Below are 21,938 nucleotides of genomic sequence, written 5' to 3'. Positions count from 1 at the left end.
TACCTTTAACCCACTCCTGACACCATGTTTCTTGATGCATGGCAGAAGTGTGCAAGCTGGTGCATGGGAAAGGTGAGTAGTATGTTTGTCCTGCACTCATCAGTAGGTCATGAGTTTGATTCCCGGCCATGTCATACCAAAGACTTTAAAAAAAGCTGCAGCAACTATTCTGTTTTAGGTATCTCATATTCTTCTGGTTAGACATGCTATGGTCATTATTTTTGAATGTTAGATACACTGTTGTTATCAATGAATTGAACTAGGGTAGATGTTATTCCCGGTAGGGAAAAACATTATTGCTATTGCTAGTGTGTTCTTTTTCTTTCTTTCTTTCTTCTTCTTCCACCTGTAGCCAATGAGAGCTTAGGTTGGACATTAGCTGTTATTGTAAATATGGACATTTTTTTCCTCGCACACAATACTAGTGAGGGTGAAACTGATGGTGTAGTACTGTACGCTTGACAAAAGGCCACTGGGAAAACATTCTGTATTTTCGCAAAATGTTGCCTTTCTTGTTGTCTCATTTCTTTTTACATCCATGAAGCTAACCCATGGAGATAATTGCTTCGTTTTTTGTAGACCACAGGATTCACAGGGCCTTTACAAATACGGCATTCTACAGCAGCATTTGCCTTGACCTTCCACTCTTATTTTAGAAGTACTTCTTCACACTACAAGAAAAAAAACCTAACCAGAGGCGACAGAGTTTCTTTCAAGAGGGAAAATCATTATTGATGGGGCCATAACATAAAGCCTCTTGTTTCGCAGTAATCAATGCACACATATCGACCCTCTCTCTCTCGTCTTGCTGTGAAAATAGCCACAAATGAAGGCTTCTCTTCAAGGAAAAATAGAGAAAATCCTTAAGTCTTCCTAATTCTTGACGGGACAGCAATTTCCTATGGTAAGCACCTTGAATTCAATAACCATTAGTGGATAAATGGAACAAATGGGATACCGTAAATCAATGTAAAAAGGAATGTGGACATCACTGCAATAATCTGAAGGCCTACGTTGTGGCAACACGTCAATAAATATCAACAACCTTGCATTTACGTCTGATGAATCCATTACAGTTCAATTTTATGTATTGATGCACCTCAGGCCAGCATTATCCCCTTATTAAGTCACAAACCAACCAAGGTTCTAATCTTGTAGTCTTCTTGTTCATTCTGGAATTTTGGATATAGTTTTTGAGCAAAAAAAACAAACTTTTAGATAAAAATGGAAAGGGGAATTTTAGAAATTTAACTGACCTTCTGTAGTGAACAATAAGAGGGTGATGATATTTACTTGTAAAAGCTGCAATGACGCTGAGACAATAATGATTTTGACAGCATGTAGAAATACCAAACCTTTAGCGAGGCATCAACATTATGATCATGTTGTCAAAATTGTCAATATATCATGACGGCGAGAATCCTTAAACTTTCCTTTAATCCAATTTTTCACTGGAGGAGCCCAAAAGCTGCCAAAATACTCCAGTCTTCTACATGGCAATTTGTCTTCATAAGAAAGCAAGCCTGTCAATAGAAGTCTTTTTTGGGAAAGTTGCCAGAGAGATTGGTCAAGGACACTCTTAAGTAGATATAGACCCTACTGTTCCAGATAAAGTCATTGTAAAATCGGTGATGACAAGTTTTAGGATGACAGAGACCATTATCATCATGATGACAACCACCATAAAACATAGGTTACTATAGATTCACACAGACAATTGGAATTTTCTAAATCTATCAAACTCTAAACATCACAGCTCAAATTCTTGCTGAATGTAGTCTACTGAAAGGGCATGTTTTCCCCATATAATGGTATGATCTTTATTCCTGTCACAACATATCATTAGTACATTTTGTACTAGTAGAGTCGGGCCTTTCATAGTGTCAACTTCAGTTCAAATGTAACATCAACTCTCATAATCCCACCAAGTGCTATAATACCATCACATTACAAAAATGTTGTAGAGGCCTTCTTGACCACCTAAATATCTGATTCCTGAAGTGTTTTTACCCCAGAATCACTGGTGTGCATTGGTACATTTCATTTAACATTTTACATTTAGTTTTTAACATGGTGGTATTACGAGAGTTGATGTTAATGGGTAGTTTTCCGTAAGGAATGAAATCGACATACAGCACTCATAAAGTACAGCTTTTATGCATGGTATAAAAATGATCTATTCTCAACGCTGTGAAGACTAAAACTGTGTGTGTGTTTGGGAACAGTACGGTCCTGATTTAACTTACCCATGAATAGGATCCTGGGAATGTATCCTCCATCGGGGGTGTACTCTTCTCCATGGGGTTCCTCATCATCCTGCAGCAAAGAAAAAGTTGAACCAATCAATTATTTAACCAATCAATTATATGCAAGCATATTTTCAACATAATATACACACTGTCCATAGAAAAAGGCATAACAGTCAGTAATCTATGTCTATCAGGAGGCATTGCATGGCTTTCACAATATGTTGCTCTGTCCTTGGTGCTGAAAATTCTGCTGCTGAAATACTAAACTTTAGCTTGTAAGACAATGCAATTCTTATTGAAAGATTATATTTTACTCATAGGGAATTGTACTTATTAGTAGAGTAGAGTGTTGGGCTTGGAATGTTAGCCCGTAGGAAAGGTACTTTTCACTACTTTCCCTGGCGGTGGAGCGACACCCACAGAACCTCTTCCGCTAATCTGTCACTTAAGTGCCAAAAATATACACGGAATTGGTGTCCCAATATCATCATGTACATTGTACATGTCGGAATTTGCCACTAAGAACTGTATAATTTTTTTAAGTATTGTGAAAATTACTTTCAATGAGGATGGTTGTTTGAAAAACAATGGCAACCTGCAGCTTTCATTAGGACAAAGGGAAAATCCCCTCCTCCTTCCCCTCTACTCATTTCCCAATTGGTTTGTAATAAAACTGTGTCCACAAAGTATCTGATTATGAGGAGAAGCAAACTTGTGGGTTACTCATCCCTGCTGTGATAAAACCATGTTGTATGTCCTCCACGGGACAGCACGTAAAACTGCATCCTGGCATTTTACGGCAGTAATTGAATCTTGAGATCAATAGAATACATTAGAGTCTTGAGGGAGGTTTGTCTAATGTCTTCAGCTAAAGAAAATGTCGTAAGGTATGGCGCAATCTCTTTATCAAAATGTTCTTTCATTTTCAACAATTCATGCAAAATTCCCACAAGTAGCTGTGCTGACAAATTCAATAGCTCAAGAACATTCAACTACAACAGTTGCTACAGCTATTACTAATATTAGGCTGCAGTAAGAGTACACTTCACAAAACTCACAACTTATGGATCGTCACTTAAAACGCATTTCTTCGAGATACAATACTTACAGAACACCAAATCCAGAATTGATAACATACTCCAAACCATAAAAAGTCTTTTAACAGATTTACAAGAAAACAGATGCAATCTCTATAATACTACACCTGCGAAAGTGGAAGATCTGACTTGATATTTTGGAATTGCTGAGCAATAAATCTTCCTCTGATAGCATCACTAGCTACAGGCAAGCCTGTCCATTTATTTGTGAACTTGAGACACATTTATATTGTGCAACGTATCAGATTCACCCTACAGGCATTTGCCTGATGCACTTTGGATCAGTACTTCAAAATCAATACCACGAAGGAAGGATTCTGGATAGCATGGTTTACATGGATGATGGATTGCTCAAGAACAGCTGGAGGGATAGTGCCGAGGAGGAGTTTTCCTCGTCTGATTTGATCACTGATTCTGTAAAAGACTTTCAGGACCAACATGTCAGTCGCAGAAGGTTAATACCAACAGGTTTTATAGCATGGTATCCAGTCGTATTATAGCTCCCGAGTCTCTTTTGTCCTCTCCATATCGAGTAGACTCGGGAGCCACATGTATAATACGGCTGGATATCAGGGCTACAGGTTTTAACAATATTCCTACTGAGTTAGCCTTTTGGTACTTCAGCATTGGTGAATTTGTGTACAAGTGTTGGCAAGAGTAAGAAGGTCAAAGCTAAGGGTACATTCAATTCAAATTTGTAAACAAGATTCTGATGTATCTGAATCAAATTGCAGAATGGGCCTTTATTCATGTCAATCATTATTTAAGCTATCCACATATCAAAATAATAACCATCTGTCAACCCCTTCTTGAGTTATTCTCTTCCAAAGTCTGAAACAAAATTGGCAGCTGCAATTCAAAAAAGCAACAAGGTGACCCAAAACTTACAGCACCTACTATTTGTTCTCATTAGCTATCTATCAGTTGAAAATCATAACCATATATAGCATGCGCAGGTCCAGAACACGAGATACCAAAACTGGACATTCTGCTGCAGTGCCATAGAAAGCCCATGTCAAAATCATCCTTTGTTTCCCATCCCCTTCCCACCTTAGAGAAATATCATGAAGATCCATCCACAACTTCTTGATTCCTACTGTCCAGACACACACAACGATACCTAAATTGTAACCTTTTTGGTGAAGGTAATAACAGAAGTATATCCACAAGACACCAACATACTTTAAAAAAAAGTAGGAAGCCTGTTGTTCACCCAATAATTCTAATGATTCATTCCAATCTAAAAATTGCAGCCCTGCAGGTCTGTAAAATAGCACTCTGTCCAAGTTCATCATTATGTACTGTGACAGTGGTCCCATGGCTGAATACCTTCATTCCTGTAGATTTCAATTATCGTATCAATCACTTGCTTTGCATTTGGTATCCAATTTCCTGTCTTCTCAGACTTACAAGAACACACAAGGGTATTGGAAAGTGCTCCAACCATCCATTGCCATTATTTATGAAAAAACTTTACTGACAATTGCATTTTCCCTAATAACTCAACCTTAGTAGATGAGGCAACTCATGTATCTTTGTCATTCAACAAAAGTGAATTTTGCAGAGTCAGACTGAACTGGTCTACCAAGTTTGTGACGGATGTGCTCAGAAACTGCATGCGGTGTGAAAAATGTGCACGTAAATGGTACGCATCATGAGAAATGTGCACACTGATGGCACGCATCATTAGCAAGAGAATTAACAGCTTAACATGACCATTGGGTTAGAATAATGGCGAGCAATCTGATTTCGGCAGAGTTTCTTTTATTGCTTCAGATAAATCAGGCATAGAGTCGGGATTCTATTCGCTGTACTCGAACACATAATCTGCGAGGACTGACCAAAAAGCTCCCTGACATTCATTGTTTATAGAATATTTAATCTACCTTTCTTCGACTTTTCTTTGCAACTTGAGATTTCTACAGGAATGTCCCCTTGGCAAAGCAATGATGACTTAAAGAAATAGACATTTGTCAACGTCATCAGGATTACGACATCTAAGTTGTCATAGATCATCATTAGTCGTCATTGTTGACAATATTATAAATGTTTGCATCAATATAGCAATTTCCACATTGATTTTGTACTGACAGAGATCTGTACTAAATGCTTTTCCACTGCCTAATAACTGGCTAAATGTGAGGTATCCCGTTACAGCACTGCTTTAGAATCGATTTGCCACAACTCAAAATGCAGTTACACACTTTTAATAGGAGGTGGAGAATTCATGTTGTAAAATTAAGCTAACTTTATTGATTTTTTCAGCCATTTGTATCAATATAACTCTGTATATTACAGCACTGAAGGGAGGTTTAAACAATATGAGTGCATTATGTTTCCATACCCTTGAGACTAACAGGCACATTAAATGCCCTATTGAGTAGAAAATATAATAAAGAATCAATCATCGTAAAAGTTAAGGCAACAATACTACAGTAGGAAATGTGATACAGTCACTGCAAGAGTTTCTATTTTGCAGTACGCAAAGAAAAGAAAGTTTAAGAACTGAACAAGAAAGTCAGCTTCAATGAAGACTTTCACCAATATTGTCTTTGCTTCTTTTTGGCTAGTCTAATGGCATGCCACTAAAGCCTGAATGCCAGGCTTGTTATGTTTACCATACCATCAGTGGGAATGGACAATGATAACAATGCTGGCTTTGTACATTTGTGTATATTGCATGCCACAGTCTTTTTTCAGTGCTCTATTTCTACGACCTCCTTGCAGTATCCCATCCAATGATAACTACAAAAACAATTCCAAACAAATTGATAATCTCTAACTATAAAAGGCGAGCAAAATCCATTTTACTTCACCTGACATGATACCTGAAATGTCTCTGTCATATTCAATCCAAGTTTGTTTAGTCGGTGAGCTTAATTCTTCATGCAAGAGTTTCTTTCTCCTTCCATTTATTTTTACTTTGAAGCAATCGATAGTGGAAAACCTTTTCAAAAGAAGTCATGCTTATCAAGTTTAGCCAGCAATTTTGAGGTAAGCCAGAATGACACTAACGTTAATGACCACAGGGATTTCCACAACTGGCTTAGACACAGTGGGTATTTCCAATGTCCTTTTCCCATACCACTCATGAGGAAACTGCAATAGATTTCTAAATCGGGCTTACAAGTTTGACATTCAGACACAGTCCCAGAGTGCCAGCCTCCAGAGGTGGCCTCAGGCCAGTTAGAGCTAAGAGACTTTTTCTAAGGGTCCCTAAGCAGTACCAATACCAAGTTGATAAGGTAAATGTATAGAAACTATGTTTACTTTGGGGCAATCTACATTAGCATTCTACCTGCTGGGGTAGTATTTTGGCAGCAAATCTGTCAGTAGCAGTATACTTTGTACCAAAGGAAATCTGACATTTGGCATTGCTGAAGGTATGGTGAGAATCATGTTACAAAGAAACTATGGTAAGACTTGTCACAGACACTGTAATATGACTTTGTATAAATATGATTCCAGCCCTGTTTATGTAGGTCATGTACATCCAACTTTCTTAGTATGATTTATCAGTACATCACCGCTACCTCTAAGCCCTACAAGAATTGGATTTGTTCGCCATGTTCACGTCCCATGACATCCTTTCTGTCAAGTTCGTCGATAGAATCAGGTGATTTGTATGTGATCCCCGTCAAACTGTCTGACAATATTGATCTGCAAGAGTCTGATCCTCTTCCACAGCAGCATGCCATAAAATCTCTTTTGGAAGTCTTTTACTGGCAGCACAATCCATGGGAATTATACTACATCGACTGCTCTTTCCTTATCGTAAGACAGGATATATGCACATTATAAGAAACTGCATTCAAAGGTAAGCCCCATTTAATATCATTCACGGAGAACTTGATCATATTCGAATTTACAAGTTTTGATGGATTTTAGGTAAAACCAAGGACGTGATATAACGTCCTTGGTAAAACTGAAACTATCAGATGCAGCATGTCATAAAGTCGCTTCCTTCCTATAACAATGTATTGATTCTGGATGTGAACATGACAAATCATGATTCATGTGAATCTAGTCCTGCCTTTGAATGAATCAGACCGTCTGAGTGGCAGTTACGAAACTTCCTCCACGAGCTTGAATGATCTTTAGCCAAAGGCTTGGGGATCTCTAGCGTATTCTACACATACTCCACTCACGTAATCTGCTGTAAAAGTAATCTGTTTGAGGATAGTTGAGCAGAAAATGACTCCCCAGTCAACACTAACACTGTCCTATCATCTCCTCACACACTTTGTTTTCACAGGATGGTCACAAATAAAGTCAAGGTTGTATGAGGGCAGTCCATCAGAAAAATGACTCTACTAAGTTATAATTTTCATAACTAATCAGGCAAACAAAACTAGTCTAGGGTAACCCTGTCCTGAGATCTTGTCACAGACAACCTTTTTGTTTTCAAAGCATGGTCAGACAAGAGCGTCACTGTATAGTCATGGCTGTCTCTTGAAAAGTGTGCAGAATGAACTCAAAACACACAAAAACTCTTGCCTATCCTTTTCTCATACTTAAACTTTCAAAGGCTGGCAAGACACACGCAAGGTCATGGTTGTCTATTTTAGGGAAGTGAAGCAGAAAATCATCCCAACGGTAAGCCTGTCCCATGTTCTTTTTACAATCTCCCTTTTCCACAAGGTTGGTTAGAGATACACAGGATCAATGTTGTCTTTTCAAGAACAGTCAAGCGGAAAATAACTCCATGGACATTGATCACCCTGTCCTGTGATCTTCTCACACTCCCTTGTTTTCATAGCCTTCTCATCAGACAAGTCCATGGCTGAGGTTTTGACCCTTCTCAGGGCAATCTTGAATACCAGCCAACCTTGCAGAGTTAACCACATCATGAGATGGAGACTCTCGCATTAGTGCTGACAAAGTTAAGACTCCCTTGCAGTCTTCGGACGGGGCTGGGTTTTTTTTTGGGGGGGGGGGGGCTGGTCCACGATTTTTAACGTTGGCCATGTTCTCTCATGCCGGGAAAGGGAGTTTGCCAAAGAAGGGACTTTGCTGTGGAAGGGAGTTTGCCGTGATAGCGAGTTTCTGACCCTCCCCCCCCTTCCCCCCACAAAAAACCCAGCCCCATCCGAAGACTGCAAGGGAGTCTAGACAAAGTTGGTCCTGATAACAGCTACAGCAGGACAAAAAAACAATCCTGCAAAACCTAAATCAATCTTAAGTCTGAAGGAAGCTTTCCAGGAAGCAAAGTTATGGTGTCCAAAGTACAGTATGCAGAAACAAACAGAGACACAAACACACCAAAAATGTAACCTCCAATTACTAGGAAATGACTTGCAATTGTAACCTTAAAACGAAACTTGGCTGACTTTGTACAAATCTGTTGCAAACCTCTGAGTCTAAAGAGAAAAGGTCATTGTAATCAAACATCTTATGAGCATAATCTGTATTCCATGTACCTCCTGTTATACAATAATAAGTCTGGAAGGTTCATTAGCAAAATTAGATTTGGCATTTGGGACTCTAAAGATATCATCATGCTCACATTTCCTGGCCTTTACATCAGGGATTTACTGACTTTTCCATTAAACCTGATGTATGAATGATAAACGATCCATTTGAATAACATTGGGCTAATTTTGGAGGGTTATAGCAAGTTTAATTTTCCCTGGATAGTTGCCATATGGTCCAGAGATTCCCATCAAATATTGAGTGTAGTGAATACTTCTTTTGCCGTAATCAAATATGTTTGATGACTTTTCAATTCATGGGAAACTTTTGCTTGATGGAGCATCTGTGAAACAGTACTAGCAACCTTCATAGGTTGGGAATAAGACTGTACTAACCATAATAAACATCTTGAGAGCAACCTTGACAGTCTGGTGTCACATCAGAAATTAACAGAAGCTCCTCCTAGAGGAGTCAATATGTACTGTCCTTCAAGCTTCACTAAGCCAAATGCTTCACATAGCCCGAAAGCTGTGTATTCTTATGGGCCAATTGCATCTGCGGCATGCAGCTTGGCATGTTGTTTTACTTGCGGCAATTGATTATTTAGCTAAGGCCACAGCAAGTAAATTTTATGGATGACATCAGCACGCGCATTAATTTTTGCCTGATTTGAAATAAAAAACAAGAAATCAACATGCTGCATATTGTCAATATGTTGTTAACGTCTTGCAATTGCTTGTCTTTTATTGCATATGTAGACAGTCTATAAGGTGTTCAATCGCATATGAAGTTGCTATCCGTGATATAATTACAAACTTTTTGCAGGATTTGTTTTAGACAGTCTGTGTTCTATCACATATGAATATCCAGTATAGCTGCGACAAGTTTGTTTTTTTTGGACTTGTTCTATTGATTGACTGTGTTCTATCACACGTGAATATCCAGTATAGTTACTGCCCGTGGTGGTATGACAAGCTCTTCTCTGCATTTGTTTTAGTTAGAAAACAGTCTGTGTTCTATTGCATATGAGTATCCAGTATAATTGTTACCCGTGCCGGTATGACAAGCTCAAGGACAGTTGAATGTTGACAGTCTAAGATGTTCCACCCCATATGAATACCCAGTGCAGTAGCTGCCAATGATGGTAAGACAAACTCTTTCTACAATCGCTCTAGACGTCTAGTACAATGGCAGGTAATGATGTTGAATACAGGAATAAAATATATGTTGCTTGTGATATCATGTTTTGTCACCTCGATTATTGTTTTGTAAAGTTTATAAATGTAGGAATCTTGTTTTTTTTGCCCGCCTTGTTTTTTCCCCGCATTATCTCTCTAAATTTGGAGTCTCTGGAGGATGTCATCCATAAAATTTACTTGCTGTGGCCTAATGGTTGCTTCAAAACTCATTTACTTTTCTACTATGAACCCTAAACTATGAGCCCTATACTATGTTACTTTTCTACTATGAACCCTGTCACCTGTCATTGCTCTTTGAGACGTTTGACTTAAGAATCCTTCATTTAATAGTAAGAACTCTTTTTCCTGAGGTAAGCATATCAGATTTCTTGTTCAGCTGCAACAGACAGACAACAATCTAACATGGTATGATGTAAAACATTCAGGCACATCTTTGAGGGCAGTGATCCATCGTCATGAAACAAGACATCTCATGCCTTATTTTTCAGTTGGTGAGGAATGAAGGTTGACATTTTCTCCAGTACCATCCCTGCATGTGTCTTTCCTGCCCCCTTCACCATGCCACACGGAGCACATTCATCTGGGCCGGGAACTGACGCTAGTGTTTCCCAAAGCTGTCTCAGAAAAGAGCATGAGTTTGTACCGAGTAACGTTACCAAACAGGTCTTCTATGAAGCGTAACTCCGTGAATGTGCACTTCTCCCAAGATGATTATGATGAATCCCTTTTCGCCTTCTGGTGATCTCTGATAGCTACTTTCATCAGTGCAAAAACATCTGTGCAACACAAGTTTGTTTTGAGTACTAGTAACATCACAAAAACATTTCGTGTTTTATTCAGAGCTGTCTCCAGCTTTGAATTTCTTTCCATCCCATCCCTCTCATTGTTTCAGAGAGCCAATATTGTGATTTTTTTTGTTAAATCTGTTGTTATAAGCTTATAAGAATACATTTTCATCAGTTTTTTGTCATGAAGCTCTAATTTTTGGACCAGATGGGGGGGAATTTGTTCTGTCCCACCAAATAAATTTCCATCCTGGAATGGAAGGACAGGTCCTGGAGACAGCCCTGAATCTCTTTCAATACAACACAAATGCAAAACGTGGGAATTTCTGATCAAGATTTTCTTCTATCTATACACTCAGGTGAAGTTTGGCATGTCCCAGTGCTCACAAGCAGTCTTGGGACTTTGAAATTCCTTTTAGTAAAATATGTGCATGCATCGCACGTGTCTAACCTTCCCTCCACTTTTACATAGTCACACTGTGAACTGACACCTACATTTCCAAAGGCTGTCACAGGAAAAAGCATAAGTTTGCACTGAATAACATTATAAAAAAGGTCTTTTCAAAAGCATGACTCTGTGACTGTGTGTTTCAAACATCCATGATTATGTATGACCGACCCGTTTTGGCTTCTGCCTGAAAACGGCTTCCATCAAAGAAAGACATTTGTAAAACATATGAGAGCGAACTCAAGGCCGTTGCGCTTCTGCATGAATCTTTTCACCGGTATCTCTATTCAGGCAAACTTAGGCAAGTACCAGTGTTGCCGTTTCATTCAGAATAGAAAATTCTATATTCTTTCTTGATTTGTAAAGCAAAGGTTTCACAAATTTCTCTTTTCGCCTAATGTAATGAACTAACTCAAAGGTGTGTATTATGTTTTATCTTGGGGCCAGAAATACTATCTTCTGTATTCTTATTCTTTTTGTGTGCATCTCACGTCTTCCCTGCCCCCTTCTGCCAGTCAGATGGAGCACACGGTGTACTGACACTAACATTTCAAAAGGCGGTCTCAGCAAAGACCATGGGTTCATTTAGGGCAATGTTATGAAACAGGTCTTCTCAAAAGCGTGACTCTGTGACTGTGCATTTCCTACAGAAATGATGATGACTGATCCCCTGTGACTCTTGGAAATATTCCAGAATGGCTTTGACTTCGTTCCAAGACATTTACAAACCATATGAGAACTTTCTGCTAGGCTGCTCCTATATAACTTACTTAAACTCTATTCTGAAGGGGGCAGCTTATTAGTAAATGTAAGGAAATCCCAGAGTTACTGCTTGATTATTGGACTTCATGATTCATATTCTCCCTATTTGTGAAACATATCTGTCTGCAAATGTTACCACATTGCACGTGTTTTCCCTGTTCTCACTTTACATTTCCAAGAGGAAGCATGACTATGTGTTACCTGCAGGGAGGATTATGATAGATACATTTGTCCTTCTGGCAATATCCCAAAATGTCTCCCTTCAATGCAAGAGTTGTCTGTTAGACGTATGGGAACTTGGAGACTGCAGCACTCTCATACAACAAATTTAGATTAGTTTGCGTCTACTCGGGTGAACTTCGAAGTCCCACTGATGCTTTTCCATCCAGGGACGAGGAGATTTACTACTTCTGTCTGAATAAAATGTCTGACCTCTTAATCAGGACATTGCCGGTGACCTACTTCATCAGTCAGCAAGGCTTGATCGCAGGGTCGGAACATTAGGCAATGACATATTGTATTTTTTGTGAGAGAGGCTTCGGTTGAAAGGCTCGCTGCCACACTATGAGAAAGACATATTCATTGTGCAAGCAAAATTTGGCTATATTGTCAAGGTGAAAATCTCTTGCTGCAGAAAAAAAATCAGACAAAACTTTTGAACAACCTGGAAAAGAGTGAAAAGGAGATTCAGAAGTTCTAGCTACTGTGGAAGGCATTGAATTGATACAAATCCAGACCTTGTTCTCATAATATCTCTCTAATAGTATATAGAAATCACAATAAGGATCACAACAACTGGGAACATGTATAATTCCGGCTAAGGGCATGTATAGATCTTCTACAACGTACGCATACTAAAATCTTAATAACTGAAATTAGTTGCTCATGTCTTGAAGTGTCAGAATGAAATCATTTCAGGGCAAGAAGGCAGACGGTACAGGAGGAATCGCCACACCTTGTATCTGGCTGAGAGCCCATGTAACAAACCTGTTCTATTCATAGTAAAACCCAGGGGCATCTGGGCCCAGCATTGCCACTGTACTTGAAATGGGTCACTGCAGTGGCAGCCCTCTGGAGGTTATAGCGCTTAGGTTGATCACAGTCATGAAATACAACCTGTGCAGTGGTTTTCACACAAAACCTACAAAATGAAGAAATACAGCAATCTACTACAAGTTCATAATTCAGCATTCTGTCATATATACAATATATCAGAAGGTCTCTTGTAACGAGAGAATATTTCTACATTTCATCTCATCATCTTTTATTTCCTTGTACATATTGTGATTTGGAGAATAGAGAGGGAAATATTCCACATTTGTATGCAAATACGGGTGCTTTCTGAAGACCACCCATACATTCTTTCAACTACAATCACACCTGTCATACGTACATAGAATGTTACCTTTTAAGTACCAAGACATCCCATAATGGCGCATACTTCTTGTTCACAGTCTATGGAAAGGTTAATGGAACCAAATAAGCAGAACATCAATCTGTACCATGGTAAATTGAACTGGAGAATCCCAGAGCCAAGGAAGAGAACAGCTGTGACCCTGTTGGGATTGGCTCATATATTATAAGAACACCCCCAACAAATCTTTCACCAGTTTAGAGAGTTCATGAAAGGTAAAGGTAGTCTGTTTGTGGTGGGTGTGCACAAACTCTCAACACTACTTTCATACCATATATCAAACATGTATTCAATTTCAATTTTAGGCTATTGAGGAAACTTCATTTTGGTTGACCTAAACTTGTCAATGTTATCTGAATCATGAAAAGCTGTCCTGCTCTCTCTTGGTTTCTCAGGACGTGCTACACAAAATAACAAACACGACACAGTAAACAAAAAAGAGCATGATTTACGCTCGCCCACTGAACATATCATTGACACATTTGGTGAGTTCCTTAACCTGCTGAATGTGTTTGTTCACACCCCTAGCCCCTAGCGGCACATAGGACAGTACGTTTGATTTCTATCTCAGTAGCAGGGCATATTTTCACATGGAGGGGTGCTAAGACCTTCCTCTTAAATGCCACTTCCTCAAACAGAAGACCCCATTTTGCATCCACTCTGAAACACAAGTGCAGCCCAAACTGACATACCCAAATCAGGATTTAACGAGGGTCTCCCAGTAACCAACTTACTGAAACCAGAAGCTCCAGTGAGAGGATGCTAAGATACCGGGACTTGTAACACCATACCAACAGCGCCAAATAACTGCCACTTATATTTGTTACAGAAAGTTCATGCAAAGTTTGAGACAACCCCCAGAATAAATCTCCCTTGGGAAAGACTCCCCTCTCACTGACCCCAAAAAAGCAAACAGTTGAAGAATTAACTTCGACCGAGCCAAATGAGGCTTGTAATTGGTGAGTAGTCAAGTTTATAAACACACCTGTGCTCGAATCAGTGCAGGAAATACTTCTTCAGCCATGGTTGCACACTGAGCAGCCAGGGTAAAAATCTAGGTTGCTGAGTGTAACATGTATCTTATGCTACATTGCAACAGATTAGCTACAATTTTATATGTAAACTGTGTTCGGCAAGATTGAATAATTCCTTACAATGATTCTGGAATTTCAGGCACACTCTGGTTGACCAACAAGAAAAATGCATTAATCAACTTATTATCTCAGAAAAAATCTGGTTGCCCACTGGAAATGGTTTAAGACTTCAAAAGTTACATCAGGAAAATAATCTTCAATTTTAAGAAAGCCATACCTCAAGCACATTTAAACCTACAACACCTATCACCAAGATTGGGCACTCACTGTATGCACCCAATTTTCTATTTTGGTGTCCTTCCCTTTTGTTTTTTCACCTATTACAGCAAAGGTATTCTACATTGTGTAGAACTATAGTACCCTTTAAATGCTACAAATCCAATATACATAATGTACTTACCTCCACATTAACCATGACAAAGTGCTTGCTCAGGTCCTGGATCTGTTTACTTGCAGCAAATTTGGGCTTTAAGGCTGTAGAGAAAGAATACAAAAAGACATGTTTAGACTTTAAGGCAACTGCAAAAACTTTATATTCAAAACTGTTGAAGATTAGCTCCATAAATTTCATTGCATACTACCATACAAATGTTTAAGAAGCATGATGGTAATTAAAACATGGGCATACAGAGTGTATCTTAAATTAATTTTGATCAATGCATGTTTCATAATGATAATTAAAACTTGGTGATGTATTTTTAACATTCTTACAGCTCTTACACCAACAATTCGGTATTCAGCACCAAGGGCAGGTATCTGTCAACATAGTGATGAGTATTTCATGGACACAAAGTAGAACTCTGCGCCATAGACAACCATAAGACGACGCAATAACAACTGTATTGAGAAGGGGTTGTTTTCGAGATAACTACATCCTCTGAACAATTAAGGATAGCTGCCTGTTCTGGTGTCAAGCACCCTCCCATTCTCTACGCAATTACATACATCAAAAACGTAGATAATTATAGCAAAGGCAAGGAGAGGGCAGTCATTATGTTCTATCTTGCTCTAATTACCAGTTACAGCCTAAGGCCTCAATTAGCTTTTATCTATATGGATGTGCTGACTCGCAGCTTTTTTCTTTGCCGTGCTATCAGTTTCCATCTCCCAGTTGTTAAACACCCATCGCTACTGCCAATAACCTCTCCCAACAACGTCTTGCTAAATGACGACAGGTGTTTTCTACGTGGTGTAACTACTTAACGACCCAACTGTCCTTGGGGAAAATTGACCATTGCTACTCTTGAGCCAGGCTAACTGCTCCCCTGTGTGAAATGACCAGTGCCATCTCTGATACTCAATGAATATTCCTTTACAAATGTCCGGGCTTGCCCACAGCACCTGATAACAGCACTCATCTCTTGCCTGTTTAATAGGGAAAGGACAATGAATAATTCTGGTTTGTCCCTCTCCTGTGCAGAAATGTATCACCCCTTTTATAGGTCCTCATGGTAACGATGATCAATGAGCTTTATATCAGTGTTGTGATCAATACTTTGATCCTGTCTAACAGCTGTTGGCCATATTGCTGAAGCTAGTTTATTTTAGAGATCTCAAGAGAACACAATAGTGAAGCTTATGCAATATAAGGTGTTGGAGTAAAATACTCAATATTGAGGAGTGTTGCAGTGTTTTTCTTATGGATCGACTGAAGAATTACGTAAGTGGTATACAAATGATATATCAGCACCAAGGACAGGTATTGCACACTTTCAGTCTTTATCTCTCTTCAATACAAACACACAAATGCACACAGCTATATGTATTTCAAAGGGCAAAAAATCACTGTGTATACTTGTACTGTAGTTTAAACAAAAACTAAAAGCAGATATGGAGAACAAGTTAAGCAAGTAGTTTAATTTGCATGGCCTTAGCAAGGACACCTGCCTCCCACACTCACAAGCCTTGAGCCAAATCCCTTATCACTAAATCGTTCACACAGAATTGGACCTACGAAGCTGGAATGACTCTGGCTCATCTGCAAATACGATCCATTAGTTCACTAATGGACCTGACAACTTATATCTCACAAGGCCCCAAGGGCAACTTACATATGGTGAGCAGCAGTGGATGGAAATATTCTTTGTCCATCATGCTGATGGGGCATACTTAAATCATGCTACAGCACAGGTGAGGGAAGTAACCCCCTGCTTAATGGTTATACTGTGCTGTTGTAATCAGTATCTGTCCTTGGTACTGAAATACTAGTTATTTTTCATTCACAATGAACGCATTGTTAAAGACCCTCTACACTACTAAGTGATTGAAACAATGCTATGATAAACCTTTTGTTATTTCAAAACTGCCAATTCTTCTGGATAAAATGGCCAGCAACAGTCTAAAATAAAATACGTCCCCGGTCCAAGTACAGGGAAGTGAAGAATTCCCCTTTGCACTGCAAGCCCAGCGCTTAACCCCGGTAACATGTCCAGATGTGTCCCTTCAGTGCCACTCACAATAGGCATCCATCCTACAGGCATGGCAGAATGAACATACAAATGTATTATCATCATCAGATGGCAATGTGGTGGGCCAGGACCAATCCACATGGTTCTACATTAAGTTGATGTTTACATCTAGGCAAGTTATAATCAATTTTGACATGATGTGATGTTGAGAAAGATAATTTTAAAGATATGTCAGAATGACGAATGATATCATGTCATCTTTGGACTCCTCACAAAGTGTAACAAATAGATATGAGGGATAAAGAATTAATGTTACATAATAATATAACGCTAGTTTACCTTTATCCGTGGGGTGACCTTTATCCGTTGTCTTTAAGAACAGCACACTTAGGAGTATTAAGTCTGCGGACAGTGGTTTCAAATTTGCAAAATTTGCAAAATGTTCAATTTGAAACCAACGTCTGTCGACTGCATATCCCTAAAACCTTTTTTCTTACAAACAACGAATATAGGTTACCCTCGGATAAAGGTGAACCTGCGTTACATTCTCAACTCCAAAACTTTACTACAAACATTTCAAGGTTTAAAAGGCATCCAGAGTAAATCAAAACCTCAATTCCTTGTCATCTCAGACTTCTGTGAGTTTGTACAGCACTGTCATAATAGATTTGTACTGGGATGATTTAAATCATGTCATTTTACAAATCTCTTTCAAGAAATGTTATACAACACTGAAGAAACTAAGTTTAGGTCTTTGCTTCTACACTTTCTTTCTTTGTTCAGTTGTATTGATTCATTCTGTAGCATTATATCAATTACATGGGGGTTTAACCTTTATCAGCATCAACAAGTTCTGATGTATGTTTGTCTTGCTATCTTGCAGGAAAATGCAGGTTCACTATCTCTGATGCACAGCATTCAGGCTGCCAGCATTCATCTCAACATTGGGCCCTTTTCAAACATAGCTCTGCCTATGTTCAATCACCACCATAATTACAGATAAGACAAAAGACGTCAATGCCAACATTTCCTCCAGATAAAAGTTGAATGTCATCCAATAATGAAGTCTGAGTCTAAATATAACTGACAATAAAACATATGATGTGATCATCTTTTCATCATTGTTGACTTATAATCTGATAAATGAAATAATGTCTATAGGCTCCGGGAAATGCAATTTGATACTTATGCAAATGAAAGTTGTCTGATATCAACTAGCCAGAATGTGTTGTAGGCAATACGTTAACAGCTAGATGTATTGTACTGCAGGAAAAACTTTCCTGAATGCTCCCTGGACTGAAAAGCAACTTTGTATGTCCTTTCCACAGACATATCAAGCTTTTATACATTCTCTAAAGTATATACATTGTTGTAGCTTTGCTTTTCCAACTTCTTTTGAAATTTCACTGTCTTTTGAAATTTACACTCACCAGTGTTTAATATGATTCAATATAATTTTCACGTTTTGACCTTTGCAACTTTGTAGTTCTGGAGATAAATGTCAAGGCCAAATTCTAAAAGCACAGTGTTTGCTTAAGCATTATATCAACAGAAGGGCTAAATGAGCACCTGCTTTTTCTGTTAGTCAAAGTTCAAAAAGTCTAGTACCTTTTTACAAACTCTTGTTTGTTTTCTACTCTTACTGTTGGCCTCACTCTAACTTGACCTAATCCTTTTCTAAAGGACTCCATTATCGTGGTGACCTTCTTGTTTAATGGATGGCCCCATTAGCAGAACATCAAGTGCTCTTCAGTGCAAACTGAGCCTGACCTCCCTCTATCAAGCCACTGACACATTGCGACCCTGGCTCATTTTGGTCCATAACAAGACCTTAAGAGAGCCACCTATCTGAACCTCTCTGACATCACATTGCCTTTAGGTTGGATCTCAGGGTCACAATGGACAACATCAATTCACATTAGCATAGCATTGAAAAATATGGGTGACTTTGAACTTGAAATCTAATTCTAAAACAGTGCTTCATACACTGATTTTCTGCAACGTCATCTATTAGATTTGATTGATAACAGTATGGAAATGGTAGTAAATATACATTTTGTGAATATATTGTTACTTTAAGCATTAATAGTTTACTGAACTAAATATTTACTTTCTTTATGTGTGTGTGTGTGTGTGTGTGTGTGTGTGTGTGTGTGTGTGTGTGTGTGTGTGTGTGTGTGTGTGTGTGTGTGTGTGTGTGTGTGTGTGTGTGTGTGTGTGTGTGTGTGTGTGTGTGTGTGTGTGTGTGTGCATGTGAAGAAGCAAGCCATCCCTAATTGCCTTCTGCTTGTTTACTTTTTAATCCATCTTGCTGGTTTTGATTTTAAAAATGCTCTAAGTTCTAGCGATCCCTGCATATATAAGTAAAAATGCATCCCTCAATACTGAACACATCTAAGAGGTTAAACCTCAGGGCAAGATCTTTCTATTACACCCAAATCACTGCACAGTCTAACAACATCTATTACACATAGACACATTTGTATGCCTCACAGGTGGAGAGCATACCATAAATAGCCCTCCCTTTCCTTTTATACTATAAGACTTCATAGCACATACTTTAATGCCATCCGTGCTTTACTTCAAAGGTATGAAAAATGTGTGGGCCTACTCAAACCGACCTGATACATTACTCACCCTTAACAGCATATGTGCACATTTATTTGAAAAGAAATGATTATTGTCTCCATCTAAAAAATCTTCGGACATGCCCAAATGAGTAATGATTCCCAACCAGCATTTCTAAGGAGAAAACGCACCTAAGCAATGCTATCTAAAGCTAGCAAACTGGTAAGGATTCTGAGGCTTTACATGCTCACTTTTATAAGGTGAGGGTGATGTATCTGGAGGGATATTAGGCAACATGCTGTAAGCAAAGGCATCGAAGTGTTGACATATAGAGAGTTAGGCTCGTGATTCAGGTCAACTCGTGTTAAAAGCGACAGGCAGTAACGTCTTAACGACTGATCCCTACTGACACCTCCATCTATCTCGTACTGTGCATTTGGAATATCTGAACAGCACTGGTGAAGATAGAGTACAAGCAATGTGTACACGCGCCAGACAAATTTGTTACAGCCAATTCTGTCAGATTGTTGCAATATGTGTTCATATCAAAGCACACTGGGGACAGTGCGGTGGTTTTAATGGATTATTACATGCTAAAAGATGCTCGGAAATTTTCCTCCAATATCACACATCTGACCTAACATCCTAAAGGACCTAATCACTATTGTCATTTGAAGTTGAAGTTACACACTGAAGTAGGGGAGAGAACAGAAGACTTCAGGCATATGGTACTACATGTAGGCATGCCACATCAACTCATATTTTGACTTCATGCTACTTAAAAAAGTATTCATCTTACATTGTCATGTCCTTGCATTAAGCAAGCTTAATGGAAACTAGGGGTGGGTACCGGTACAGAAAATTCAGGTCCAGGTCCGGTTCAGGTCCAAAGGATCACGTCCAGGTCCGGACCTGAACCTGGACCTGATTCAGTATGACTCATACCAATGGTCCATTTCACTACAAAGAAATCTGTTTGGTGGAGTATTAGACATACACTGGCGTTTTAAAATACTACAACGCTAACTGCACCTGTACGATTCACTGTAAACCTTGGTAGAAATTACTATAAACTCTACTCTACTTCACTCTTGTCATTTTCTTCCAACTGCAAGCGCCAAAACGTGTGAATGCCTGATAAAATAATATGTTCATTTTCTAATCGGTCCAACATCCGGTCCACCTAATTTTTTCAGGTCCGGTTTTTCTGGACCGGTCCAATAAGAAAAAGTGGTTTTGTACCGGTACGCTGTACCGATACCCAGCCCTAATGGAAACCCATCTAGGTTCACTATCCTAGAATTAAATGCACTTAATAGTAATAGCAATGTTCATGGCAAGATAGGTCCATGAGTGAAGCTGAAACTATGGCTATGGCTGTTTAAAAGATTGATGGACCTGAGTGCTCAGTACTTGGTGTAATGGAAGGGAAACGATGGCTTTGATGAGATAAGTGTTGGAACCCTACATTTGCTTCTTTTTTACCTATATTCATAGCTGTAGTTAAATATCCTAGCTGATGATACAGAGTTAGTGACAAAAGGCTATCTCAGCAGGAAATATTAAAAAGTGGGAGAGAGTGAGTGAGAGAATTCAATCGCGTAGGATGGGGAAATTTGGAGGCTCATCATATTATGATAGCATAAAAAGGAGCTTATCTTTCTAGGCCATCATTATACTCCACTTCTGGCCTCATACGCTGATCAGTTCATATGGAAAGTCAATAATCCGACCCGTTGAGAGATGAATAGGAGATTACTTCAAAATGAAAGAGCAGATCATTTTTTACTGCTTGAAATGAAGTAAGAAAAATTCCCATTTTCCCCTGAACAAACTAGTACTTGGCAAGCATGCTTCAGCCTTTTCAAAAGGCTACATAACAAAGCCCCTCAAACAGAAACATGTCAAACACAAGTGTTTAAACCTGATTTGAACTGAACTACCTACTACCTAGTCCCTTGACCTACTGGTCGTTGAGGGGACAAGGTAGCCATAAAGATGGATACTGAATACAAGTTTGATATTTGGATGCTAATTAATACAAGGTATTTCAAAACTAGAAGCAGATGTATACAAAAATGTATTTGTATCTAATATACTAGGAACACGGACATTCAAGTGGGTCGGGCATTGTGTCGTACATACAATTCTGCGGTCACCCTTGTCTCAGGTGTTTGCTGGGAGCACAGCTGGAACGAAGGGTCAATGGTTATCCCTTCCATTTGGTACTTCCGTTTCTTTCACCATTTAAAGCACAGAATTTCAGAGGCCCTGAACTTGGCAAGACTTATGGTAACGACTTCCTGTGATTATCGACATCATCACAACGACCTTGACTGTGTGTCATGTTTTAAAAGTTAGAGGTCATATGCAGAAACCAAGTCAATAGGGGGATCTACTTGCAAAGTCTACCAATAAATGCAAATCAAATATACATGTGGTTTAACTGCCATGCTGATATATACCCACTCTTCCATCTAAATTATTTAGATCAACTAGTAA

General features: G+C 38.9%; 1 protein-coding gene across 1 annotated transcript in view; it reads right to left on the bottom strand.

The window, feature by feature from the left end:
* Positions 1–21,938, bottom strand: part of LOC118431775 (thioredoxin domain-containing protein 12-like) — a 99,311-nt gene that overhangs the window by 16,368 nt on the left and 61,005 nt on the right. Inside the window, exons 4-5 of the mRNA XM_035843100.1 lie at positions 14,861–14,934; positions 2,247–2,316 (exon numbers count right to left, since the gene is read on the bottom strand). Coding sequence (XP_035698993.1) covers positions 2,247–2,316; positions 14,861–14,934 — 144 coding nt within the window. The remainder of the gene's footprint in view (positions 1–2,246; positions 2,317–14,860; positions 14,935–21,938) is intronic.

This window comes from Branchiostoma floridae, chromosome 15 (assembly GCF_000003815.2).
Source record: "Branchiostoma floridae strain S238N-H82 chromosome 15, Bfl_VNyyK, whole genome shotgun sequence".
NCBI classification, from domain to species: domain Eukaryota; kingdom Metazoa; phylum Chordata; class Leptocardii; order Amphioxiformes; family Branchiostomatidae; genus Branchiostoma; species Branchiostoma floridae.
This window is presented reverse-complemented; position numbering and strand designations above follow the sequence as displayed.